The 12,646-nt window shown below is 40.3% G+C and overlaps 1 protein-coding gene across 10 annotated transcripts in view; it reads left to right on the top strand.

Moving 5' to 3' along the window:
- KMT2C (lysine methyltransferase 2C) overlaps nt 1-12,646 on the top strand; it is a 200,687-nt gene that overhangs the window by 60,846 nt on the left and 127,195 nt on the right. For all 10 annotated transcript variants that reach the window (XM_069778217.1, XM_069778221.1, XM_069778222.1 and 7 more), the window contains one exon: nt 1,600-1,738. In XM_069778217.1, the coding sequence (XP_069634318.1) occupies nt 1,600-1,738 (139 nt within the window). The remainder of the gene's footprint in view (nt 1-1,599; nt 1,739-12,646) is intronic.

Below are 12,646 nucleotides of genomic sequence, written 5' to 3' on the forward strand. Positions count from 1 at the left end.
GGCACGCCCAGTCATTAAGAAGAATTTCTTACTGTTTTTTCTTAATTTGTGTTTCTCTTCAGTATATTTTAGATGCCGTCATTGAGCGTTTAAAATATTATACATTGTCTTCCTAAATGAGTTCAGTCTAGGTTAAAGAACAATTTTACTTCAATCTCTGTATATGAAATAAGAAAGATTTTCCCTTCTCCATGTGCTCTAGTGCATATATAATTTCGGCACTACAGACCACGCTGTGCAGTTTTATGTTCTGAGAATTTTCCTCTCTTTTATTGTACCGATAAATAAGATTAAAGCTTGTAGCAGGTTTTTGTGCATGCCCATCCATGTCACAGATTCTTTTACCCGTCCATTTCTCCACGTGAATCATTTATACTTTGCAGTATTTGATTATATTTTGACATGTTGTGTATTAATTTTTTTTAAAAAGTGAATGTATCTTCTGCTTAAATCTTCTAAACAATCTGCTGCTTTACTCTAACTGGTCTTCTTTGAAAGAGCTGTATGTATCGGCCTCTTAGCTGAAGCCCATGTTCACTGGTGGTTTTAGGTGGTGTGTGCCCCAGGTGCGGGTCCCTGGTCTGGCTCTGCTGTGGGGACAGATGTAGCAGCCATGGACACTGACAGGAGGAGGCAGTAGTGTCTTAAGCTGGATACGCCAAAGAACATCTGCCAGAGTCCTATGACTTTTATGTTATTTAGGTTTCAAAATCAAAAGTATGGAGGAGTGCGGAAATACCAAATTTTATTGCTCTACAGCCTTGACCCTTTTTCCTGTGCAGTCTGATGTACTTGGAGCGGCACATTGCCATGTCCTCCTGGCAAATCCCTGACTTACTCTGTGCAAAGGAGGAAAACAAATGGGAAGAGGATTTAAATTGCACAGACAGTGGCAACTTAGTGTTTTATGTTCCTGAGCAGACACAGACTTTCCAGGCAAATAGTAGCATTGTCAGCTGTAGAGATATATATATTTCTGTCTAACAACTAAGCTAAATTAAAAGGATGCTGCAAAAATTGCTTATATTCCTACAGTTCGGAATGAAGTTTAAGCTGGCATAAACCATGTTCTTCTTTCCTTCACCTCCTCAACCCTCTGCCAGCATAGAGTTAGTGTAATCAGCAGTGAACTAGTGCAGGGAATTGATCAAAGTTAAAGCTAATCTGGGAGGGGAAAAAAAGGTTTGTTATACCCCAGATTAGTGTGCTCACCTTGATGTTTGTTCAGGGATGACACAGCAGGTGCACAAAAGGAGAAGCGGGGAGAATGAGAATGTCTAAAACTGCAACCTCGTATGAAAAGGTTGTCAGTGAACAATGCTCCCCCTGCCCCATTGCTCATTACTTATTGAACGTCTTTAGTCCGCAGTGGCACGCTGTGTTGTGGAAATAACTTCATAAGCATTCAATTTCATGTTGTAGCTAGATGTGAAGGGTAATATTTTCCTAATCTTTTAATGGTGTTGTGTCTGAGAACACAGTTACACGAGTTAATCTATCTGTAAATAAAACAGATGTTTGCAGCACAAGGGAAAGCTTACAGATGTTTTGATAGTCTAAATAAATAATAAATAAATATTATTCTTATTTTTTACACAGAAGTCAAAGAGCAATCTGCAGAAGAGGATGCCCAAACAGAAGTGGACAGCACCAAGCAGCTAACACCAGTCCTTCAGCACTCGGTATCCGAGGAGTCTGCAAGCTCCACTGCCTCTGTGGGTGTGGAAGCTAAAACCAGGTTCGTGAGCGAGGAGGCAGGTGCTGAGTCAGGGGCAGGGCTGGGAGTCAGGTAATGGGGTGCAGAGGGCTCGGGGCACAGGCTTGGCACACGCCACTGGTGCTCTGAAGTGCTGGCAATGGCAGCCAGGGCTTGAGACTGATGGCTTAATTGGCGTATAGGGAGATCAAGGTGAAAAGCACATTCCTTGAGTGTTGTCCTCAGACTGTACTGGTAAGCCCTTGAATTACAGCATATTAGCAATTTAAATTAAAACAGACGTAAGTGATATGAGATAAAATGCGATTACTGAAGCTTTCCTACTGAGAAAATGGTATATTAGCAAATCCATATAAAGTTACTTTTGAAGTTTCAGCTTGTATGTCTATATTTTCAGGAACAAAGTAAAACAAATCTCTTGTCATTTCTATTGTGCTCTTCCTTATTTTAGAATTTATAACACAGAAAATAACGTTTGTGAGTTTTTTTAACTTTTTATCAATATAAATTACCCCCAAAGCAGTGAAAGTATTAATTGCATTATTTGAGGGAAACCAGAACACACTGTCTGTGATCGCTGTCGAAACAGTATCACAGTTCTAGCAGAGCTTCTCTGTTGAAGCCCTGGTAACAGCTTTTAACCCAGTAGAGGGTCTCTTCTGCTACAGAGATTGCTGTTACCGGTTACCAGACAGTTAGAGGTGTAATTATATTTTGACAGACTGGGAGAGAATCGTTGTCATCATTTTACTTCCTCCTAATCCAACACAGAGCATATTTTTGCTGCACAAAAAATTACTTCATCTACTTGCTGCATATATAATTTTCATGTTTTACGTGCTCACAAACTTCTTAGGTTCCAAGAGATACTTCCCTTCTTACAGAGAATTTTGGTTAAATAGATCTTGTGTGTATACCTGAATGAAATACACAGAAATTTCTGTTCTTAGTGGAATTTTCCAAAGCTGGTATTAAGTTGCAGTAAATATGTAGAGCAATTTGAACTGAACAGCTGTTTTGGTTCTTTATTTGACCCTGTTTTGGACCATTTGCAAAAGTTTTAGTGTTGTTTCATCCACTCTCTGTTCTTCTCAAGGTTACTTTCTTGCTGTTATCATGAATAGTTGATTACAGTACTTTCCCTAGCCATAAACTTGTTTCTTAAAAGCTGGACAACAGCCTTATGAAAAAAAAAAAAATAGCGGGGAAAAAAAAGGAAGATGTCGGGGAGGGGGCGGGGTTGGCACTGTGTCTTAAAACCTAGCAGAAGAAAGCCTCTTCCGATCTGTGACTTCTTGATCAATCATCTGTATCATTGTCTCGGTGTGCTGCCACTGCTGCTGTGCCATGCAGGGGTAGGAGGACTGGATTCCGGGTGGCTTGACTCTAATATCTTAGGAGAAAATGCAAGGTGTGAAATAACACACACTGATGACGTTCAGTTGTGTAACGGTGGGAGGAAGTGTATCAAGATTTTGGTAAGGTGTGACTCCGTAGAGACTTTAAACCCGTAACTTGGGGAAGTAGTTTTGAAGCTGATTTCCAAATAATTCATACTCATCAGCTTAATCTCTTTTTTTTGTAAGTTTTTCTGTTTTATAGTATAAGTAACTTAATCCAATGGAAATAGTTATATATTTAGAAATAACTTTAGGTAAGTGAGACATAGGAGAATTATGGAAGTATATTATAACAGACAGTGCAGAAATTGCCTAGAACACAGAAAAGAACCAAAGCCTCCACCAGAAGTAGATGCAGGTGTAGCTGGAGCTACTTTTGCATCACTTTTTTCAGAGTTGAATATAAGACAATTCTGTGTTTCTCTCTTTGGTAGTGAAGGTAAAGGAGTTAGAGAAGCACAGGACACAGGGCATAAAATGAAATCTTTTACATGAAATAAATAACTTGCTACTGAAAAATAGTGATTTTGACATAGTAGGATATATCAGAACTGGATGGGGATTTCAGTAGCTGAGAGATTAGCCGAAGCTTGGCTTGCGTGGTATTTTTCTCTGGATCCCTCCTGAGACTGAGGCTAAATAAGAGCATTCAAGAGAAAGGCGAGGGAGAAGATGGTCAATGTTGGAACCTTTCTGAGGTTGGATATGGGAGTCCAAGAGACCTGTTGACTGCCAGTGAGACTGGGGCAAGAATTCAATAGCAGATTTGGGATTAGTGCTCAGAAACCAATGCACTAAAACCCATTAAAACAAGTAGTATCTGAGCCATACTGGAGTAGGGAGGCTGAAAAGGGTGAGGGGGGTGTGTGTGTATGCTCAGAAGGAATGAGTGAGTTACTGACCACGTGTGGGGAGGGGCAATAATGTCAAGCAAAGATAAACTATCAAGCCTGGCAGCGGTAAAAGTAATGCTGCCAGCTCTTGCATATCATGAGCATCGTGAGTTTTGGAGCCTTTTCCTTTAGTTGTTCCCTTTTTCTTTTTATAAGCCTTGTGAGAAGCTTCTGTCAGCCCAGGACTTATGGCTGAGTGGAATCCAGCTTCTTCGAAAGGAATCTGCTCCCTTGGTTGGTGCTGCCTGCAGAGAGCAGGGGAAGTGCAGCCCATGAGGCAGGCAAGCAGCCAGAAACCGGCTGCGACTTACAGCAGAGCCCACTTCTACCTTCCTCCTCTGTTTCCCACATTGTCAACTCCGAGCATTAAAAGCTAACAAGAATGGCCTAGAAACACAATTTCATAGAAGAACAAAACACCTTTTGATTCATTTTACTTTCCGTCTACTTTCAGAGACTGTAAATTGCATTAATTGCACCTTTTCAGTCCTTTTGCCATAATCATGAAGAGAACATTCTTAAATAAGTAGAAGCTGAGATTTGCACACAGCTTTTTTGATTTTGGTACTTTGGTCTGCTAAATATCTGCTCTTGTGAGACTGTTGCTAAAACTACAAAAAACCCCCTGGCAACACACCTTCCTGCTTTCCTGCTTCATGTGTAATTGGACAAAGCACGTAATTTTCATTCCAGACCAATTGCACTATTCCCCCTTATTTTGTTGCTGCTGCTAAAATTAAATTTGGAGTCTGGAGATGGAGAGCTGGGGTGCTTTATTCCACCGAAAAGAAGTGGTTGGTGAACATCTGTTGATTATGTGAACAAAGAACACGGTGAGAAAGTAGCAGCAAACTTTTTTATCTTTGTTCCTTATCTTTTTTTTTTTTTTTTTTTTTTTTTTTAATCTTCAAAGAAAGTGTATTACAAAACTTGCAACACTCAGTGGAAAAAGAAATTGTGGAGTGGCAGAGAGATTAGATAATGTGGACAGAATAACACTGCGGTGATGGAAGGAGAAGCTGTATCTTTAGGCAGGAGGGACTTAGGTAAAATATTTAATATTAAAAATATGTTTAAAAAATTGTTAAAGTTGCAAAGTCAAGCACATATTTTAGGAGATACCAGTATTAAGATTCATTTTGAAATTCTGATTATTTCTTTTCTTGCATGTGTATTATGATACAGCTTGTAGTTTTACATGAATGTTTTTCTACCAAGAATTCTTTCTGCAGAGGATGGACCTTATGCATGAAACAGGGCTCTTGAAATCATTGCAGTTTTGCCTTTACTTTTTCAGATCTACATCCATGTAAGCATTTACAATATCTTCCTCTGAAGTCAATGATTGACTTCTACATCTGCAAAGTAGAGATAGCATTCCTTTGTGTTGCAAAAATAAATTATTTCATAGTAGTGAAGTAATATTTCAGCCTTATATCAATGACCAGTCTAGTCCAGAGTGAAATTACTGATTTGGCTTGCAGGGCACAATTTTGATGTTGTCAGTAGGTAAAGACTGAGACCACACACTGAAAAATGAAAAGGAAAAAAAAAAGTTAAATACTTACTGGTTGTCCATCCTGTCTGTTCATGCATTGCCTAGGGAAATGGTCTCAAGAAGAATTTTATGACAAATCATTGTTAAAGCAACTCTACCTCAGATTCATAGGGCAGGAAGGGACCTTTGGAAGTCATCTAGTTCACCTCCTTTTCCAAGGTGGATATCTACAGCTAGCATTCCTGAGAGAAGTTTACATAAACTGCTCTTAAATCTTTCAATAATAAAAACTCCAGATCCTCCCTAAACAGTCCCTTCCAGTCTTTTTTTTATTGTTGGAAACACTTTCCTCACATCTAACCCACACTGTCCTTATTCTGGGTTTATCCCGTTACTACTTCTACCATCTGCCAAGGATAACGAAGGGTAGATTTGTCCAAAAGGCTCTCGGTTTATTTCCCCAGCATCCTTTACCTCATAACGGAAATTGCAAATTTGTTCATACTTGCTGTGTAGGTGATGTTTTCTTGAGCTCTGATTCTTCTTGCTGTTTTGAGTTCTCTCCAGATGGTCTGCATCTTTCTGGAAGCACAGAAGGCGTATTGCACAAATGGGGCCAAAGAAAGGTTTCACAGGCAGCCTTAATCCTGCCTTTTTCTTAGGCTGAACAATGGACTTTGTGACCATAACGTGTTTAATGCTCTCACATAGAACTTGCACCTTGTGGGATCTGACACCCGTGATCAATAACGTTTGTGACTAGACCTTTAAGTTGCATGGGCCTTTGCTCCTTGAATTAATCTGTCACATAAGATGGTTCAACCATAGAAACCATACTTAGAAATGTCTCCTGCCCTTGTGAGCAGGTGCTCCAGGTTTCTGGAGTCCCGCTCTCAGCCTCTCACAGATGTTTTTCAGGCAGTTTTTCTGTCTCTCTCCCATCCTGCTAAGGCTGCTTGTCTCCACCTGGGTCTGTCCTACTGCTGGCAGGCAGCAAGCCTAGCGCTGGCAGGTCAGGTCTGTGGACCGGACAGATTTTCTTTCCTCTGAGAGGTGGCAGTCAGACAGACAGAAGCATCCCGTGAACAGGATTTCATGGCTGGCAGTCTGTCTGACCACGCTGAGGGACTGATAGCAGGACTTGTTGCACAGTGTCCCATGTAGGCCAAGCTCAGAAGTGGATGGGATGTCAGAGGATTGCACAGATGCGTGTTAATTGCAGGCGAAGGTAAGAGTCTGGGATCTTAAGTTCTGTTTCAGTGTTGTGTGAGTACAGCATCTTCTCTCATTTCTTCCAAATGTCACATTTTCTGGGTTTTTTTTGCCTCCAGCTTTCTTTGTCAGATTCTTGTCTTTTTTTCATGTTGTTGACTCCTCCCGTTCTCTTTACTTTTCTAATCCTAGTCTCTGCTCGTCACTTCTAATCATTGTCTCAGTGTCCACTTCATTGTGGTTTCTTCATTTTTTGGCTCTTTGCCTGATCTGCATTTTCCTTCCCTCCATTTCCAGTGGCTCCCAGACAGTTGTTTGTGACATGATATTTCTTCTCACCCCTTTCTCCATTTTCTTGTTCATTTTCCTTGTCAGCCAAGTGTCTCTAACCTTTGCTGGAAGGATGTTTATTCACGGGGTAAGGATGGTGCATATGGAGTCGGCTTGCACATAGGGACTGAGAGAGAATGGAGTGTGCTTTAGTGAAGAGAGAATTTTTGAGCTTGTAGCTTTGATGTGCTAAAGCTTTGCTCGAGCACACGTGATCTACTTGGTGAGGTTAGAAACATTTGGAGAAACGAGTTTGGACTAATTTTCGTAGGGTTACAGAAAGTGTATCTGTGACTTCAAACATGAATATAGTAAAACTTAAAAAGTTTCACAGAGCAGCAGAAAGGTTGATCAAAGACATGGCGTAGCTTTCCTATGGGGAACAGTTAAATAAGCTAGGACCCTTCAGTCTGTAAAAGAGATTGGAGGAGGGAGATAAGAGGCTTTCGAAATCATAGGTGGCATGGGGATGGTGGCTACGTATTGACTGTTCAGTTTCCTTTAATGCAAGAAACTGAGCGTCATCAAATGAAACTTTTAAGGTTAGGTGCAAAATCAAAGGAGGTGATTCTTTGCACAGCAGATAGTTGTGTAGAGTAACATGGAAATCCTTGCCAAAGGATGTTGTGGATTGCTGAAAATTTATGTGAGGTCAAGAGCAGACTGGGCAAGTTCATGAACGAGAAACTGAGAATTACCGAGTATATAGGAATCACAGCTGATACAGGGAGGCCCTGAACTGAACGTATTGGGAGGCATGGTTAGTATCATATGTTTGCCCTGCTCTTTAATATCCCTTGTGCATCTGCTTATGCTATTTCTACCACTGACAATACGAGGCTGGATGAACCTTATCTGACCCAGCTTGGCTTTGGCTGAAGAGCCCCACTCTGTTGTATTTCTTCTCTTCTGTAAACATACTTCCAAAGAAAAAATACAAAGTTTGAATTATGCAGAACAGCATGTTTTTCCATTCCCTGATGCACCTGAACAATTTTGATGAAACTTTCTTGAAAAACTGCTATTTAAAGCCAACTTGGTATGTCTTAAATTTCAGTAATTTTCAGGTAGTAAGGCCCTGCTTAGTGTTCATATGAAGTTGCCTTCTAAGAGGTGCTGCCAGCTCTGCGAGGTTTATGCAGTTTTGGTGTGATCTATGTGGATTTGCCAAGAGAGGGAATTTGGCTTGAACAGACAATACTTTCTGGGCACAAAGGCACATCGAAGATGTAGGCCACAGTACTTTTTATTCTTTGGGTTTTATCATTCAGAGATTAAAGCACCTCTCAAAATTGTGTGAAGTATCGCCTTTCAGGTATGCTCACAGTTGCATTCTATATGGGATTTTTGTTTGAGAGTATGAGTCAGTTCAGATGGACATTAAAGAATGATTTCTATCTACGTGGCCTTGGAGTAGACCTCTGAATTCACTTTATTCAGCACTGGCGTTCTGGTAACCCCTCCTGTGTTTAGGGTATGTGAAATCCTAACTGAGCTTTAAACATTTGTTTAAATTATTAATTTAAACACCACATTTTCACCACATATTGATGGTGAATAAGAGCATATTTTCATATTTTTAAAATTTTGAAATGTCAGTAAAATGTGTTGTTTTGGTGGTGGTGTTTGGGAGGGTAATGTTTTCTTTCTTTCAAATGAGAAGAGTATCATTAAGTTGATTATATGGCTGTAGAACTCCAACTGTGCTGGTTTGAAAAAATTGGAAAGCAGTTGTTGTCTAATGCAGTTTAATTGCTTTGTGCAAACTTTAAAGTTTTAAAATTCTTCACCTGAATTCATATGAATTCCCTCCCACTCTCTTTTTTTTAAAGGAATTGTGCAGCATAAGTTAAATGCTTATTTCAAAACCAACTCTGTATATAGTGTAATAGTGTTAAACCACTTCCAAATTTCAGTGTTCCCTATTGGAAGGAGAGCACTTTTTATGTCAAATGCTTGAATATAGCTTGCAGCTGAGAATTTTTGCATCTTTCTCTTTGTGGTATCTCCAAGTTGGACCTTTCATCCTTCTCTATCCTTAATATCATTCATTCAGAAGGGTGATTTATTGGGTTGTTAATCCTGTATCAATGTGAAGTTCTTGTGCATCGCCTAATGAGTATTCTTCGGTGGTTTTTTTCAGGCTTCTTCATTATTGAGGTCCAGATATTTACAGAATATTTAGATGAAGCTGAAAAGCTTAATCTAACCTGAGTTTTAGAATAACTTCACCTCTGTGAATATCTCACATATATTAGAACTCACACTGATGCAGACTCCCAGTGTTGTTTTAAGCCAGAAATCTCTTTTTTTTTTTTCTCTTAAAATGCAGCTTGCGGGTCTTGATTTGAATTTACATAAATGATACAATGGTGCATCTTCACTAAGGAGGAAAAACAATTTACTCTTTAAATAACACAACATAAAATGAGAGTGAAGGCAAAGTACTTCGTGCATTAGCACAACTTGGCATAGCTAAATAAATAGCAGGTCCCTTGTAGCATTTAATTTAGCCTTTTAACATATGTTAAAACTACTGACAGGGTTAGGTGGGAGAAGAATTCTCAAGGCCAATTCTCATCAGTCTGCTTTGGTAATCAGTACAAACGATGCTCTGAAGTTCTGGTTTGCTCCCAAATACTCCATTTCATTGTGCTGGGCTTAATTTTAATTGTGAACAATAGATGTTAAAAACATTTTAAATTTCTGTTAACAACTTTGCCAACACAACCCAAGGTTTTATGCTTCTCGGTTTCACCTTTCAAAAATGCTAAAGTGTGTATGAAAGACATCCTGAAGACATTTCCAGACACTGAGGAAAATTATTGCATAATTCCTTTAAAAACAAACTAACTCATAGCAAAAATCCAATGATACCCTCTTCACCTTCTTTTTCAACCAAAGCGTGCATGAAATAGGTCTTCATTTTTATGGTTTCCGTTTTTTTTTTAACTTTAGTGCAGTCCTTATCATGGCAAATGGTAGTAGTGATCATCTGTATCTTAGTATTTAACCTTAAGGCGGCAGTTATAGCTAGTGGATGTTACTGGAATTGCCATCCCTTGGGTTTTCTCAGATACAATCCATTGCCTTTTCCTGTTTAAACAGCAACAACAACCTCTGCTTTTAATGAGATTGACTGAAAAGGTGAATGCACAGTAAAACTTCTTTGATAATTGGTGTCCCACAGTAGGCTGGGAGGGATTTGAGAAGAGGCAAGAGGAGAGCATCTCTTGAGCCGAATCCATGAGTTTGTATTTCTCCTGCTGTTAACAGCTTCTGTTCATCTCTGTAGGATGCTTGGATTCCCCCATGCATGTTCTACTGAAAGAAGGGGACCTTTAACACCTCTCTGCAGAACAGGCAGCTGCAGGATTTTCTTTAGTCTGCCTCCTTCACCATTTAGTACTAAAAGAATTGTGTAACTTCAAGCGTCTTACTGATAGACATGCTCAGCATAGGCCACTTGCTGTCTTCCTTGGCATTCAGCTGTATGGGGATCCTGGAGATATGGAAGGAAGTTATTCCTTTGAAAATGAGGAATGGAATTTTATTTCCCCAGCTGTATACACAGAGTTGCGGGTGGATGGCAGTGCCCCATATGATTGCAGACTGTTGTGCCTTCTACCCAGGTATGAAAAACAGGCAGGAGAGTGAGAGGTCACATCTGATACTGTTGAGGGTCACACAAACTCACGTGGACCAATCTGAAGATTTCCACCAGCTGCACAGCACAGTACTCATGCAGACCCAAGTGTAGATCAGTGAGATAGGGTCCACCGCATAAACAAAACATGTTTACATCAGTTAGTGTGCACATCTGCTTATTATCAAGGAGCCTTGGCCGACACAGGATAGCCCAGTGCTATTTCCCAACTCAGAAGGATCAGGAGGGGCTTCTGCTTACTCTTTGGGAGTATAACTACAGTGGCACTTGGTGCGCTTGAAGTGTTGGTAATCCCGATGGTCAGCCTTAATTCTGTTAAAAAAAGCTTTGGGGACTGTCAATCTTACCTTAATTCTCTGACTGAATATTTGCAAGCAAACCAGAAGATGTTTCTCCTTCTCTGGTTGCAATTTAATATTGTGCAACTAGTTGCCCAATACCGCATGTGTTGAAATGAACTCCTTTCAATGGGAAAGTCTGTGTTTTAGGATGAGTCCTAATGACTGTATGTCATTGGTCAAGTAGAGGAAATAGTGACTGTTCTCCGTTCCGCTGGGGTTAACTGGCTGGAGGGCATTTTGTTTTCCTTTGTTGGGATGTGGACTGGGGAGGATTGTAGCATCATAGATTCATGTCAGTGGGTTGAGTAAATTCTGCGTGAGGAAGAGGCACTGACCAGCCAACTCAGTAAGAACTTGTAGAAGAAAATGGCTCCAGCAGAGTGCTGAGATCTACCTGTTTCTTGTTAGAAAGGGCATCTTTCTAACAAGATCCAAGTCTGGATCTCCTCTCATGGGTTAGTAGGAACAGACATTAGCTTCAGACATTATTAGCCTTACTGCCTTTTACTGTATCCCCTAAATCCAACTGAATGTCTGGTTTGTTCTGAACATACTTTCTCCTCTGCATTATGTGTTAAGATTTGTGTGCGTACAGATGTATGAAATCCTTTGGGATGAGGTGAGGTATATAAGCACCTACTGGTAATAAACTGTGGAATTTTAAACCTATATAAAAAGGTAGCATTTGTTCTGGGAAAATTGGAATAAAGTTGACATTACAAATAATGGTGAATTTATATTTTGGTTTGGAGCATCATACATATGAGCTTTCTCTTTCTTTTTTTCCTTAGTAGCTTATAAAAAGATATGTGACACATCGTCTCTTGCTTGTTATCCCATTTTGAATTAGCCTGTTCTGAAAATATGCTAATTATGATAACAGATCGAGGATTTGATCTTAAGAGTTGCCAGTATCTCAATTTCGTTATCTTCAATATGAGAGCTCTTCTTGCATCACAGATTTAGATCCTCTAATTGCATATTGACATATGGAAGGTAGATTTGTAAGTACTTTTTGCAATCCTCAGATGATAGGAATAAAAAACTCTACCTTCTGCCCATACAGACATAACTTAAAATATTTACTGAGCACTTAAACCTAAAAGGCTAACGTGATGGAACTGGCCACTTTGTACTGCATGACAAATCAGCAACGTGACATGCTGGGAAGTGGACGACCGTGGCTTTTCTGTGGAAGGTCTCTCGAGCATCCAGATGCTAGGCAGGGCATACACTGCCGCTGGTTGTTTCTAGGTATTTGAGTGCCTGATAAATTTGAAGCTCCTCTGCTTATCCTCCCTGGAAAGCGTGAAACCTTTTTTTCCCCCCATTTTATAATCCCTCCCCTCTATCTCAGCCCCACAGTCTCTTGGCAGTCGTCTGGGAATGTTCTGCTGCTCCTGTCTTTAACTTCTGCATCTGCGTGTTTGTGAGCCCTCAGCAAAGGGTTCCCCCAGCCCCCTCCCCGCGGTGAGTGCTGGAGCGCTTGCTTCAGCTGCGGTCCCCAGCTTTGCTGGAGCAGGAGCAGTAGCACAAACCATATGATTCTTGACAGGTTCACAGCTGTCCGCACCACGCTGCAGAGTAG

Source organism: Haliaeetus albicilla, chromosome 2 (genome assembly GCF_947461875.1).
Source record: "Haliaeetus albicilla chromosome 2, bHalAlb1.1, whole genome shotgun sequence".
NCBI lineage: Eukaryota > Metazoa > Chordata > Aves > Accipitriformes > Accipitridae > Haliaeetus > Haliaeetus albicilla.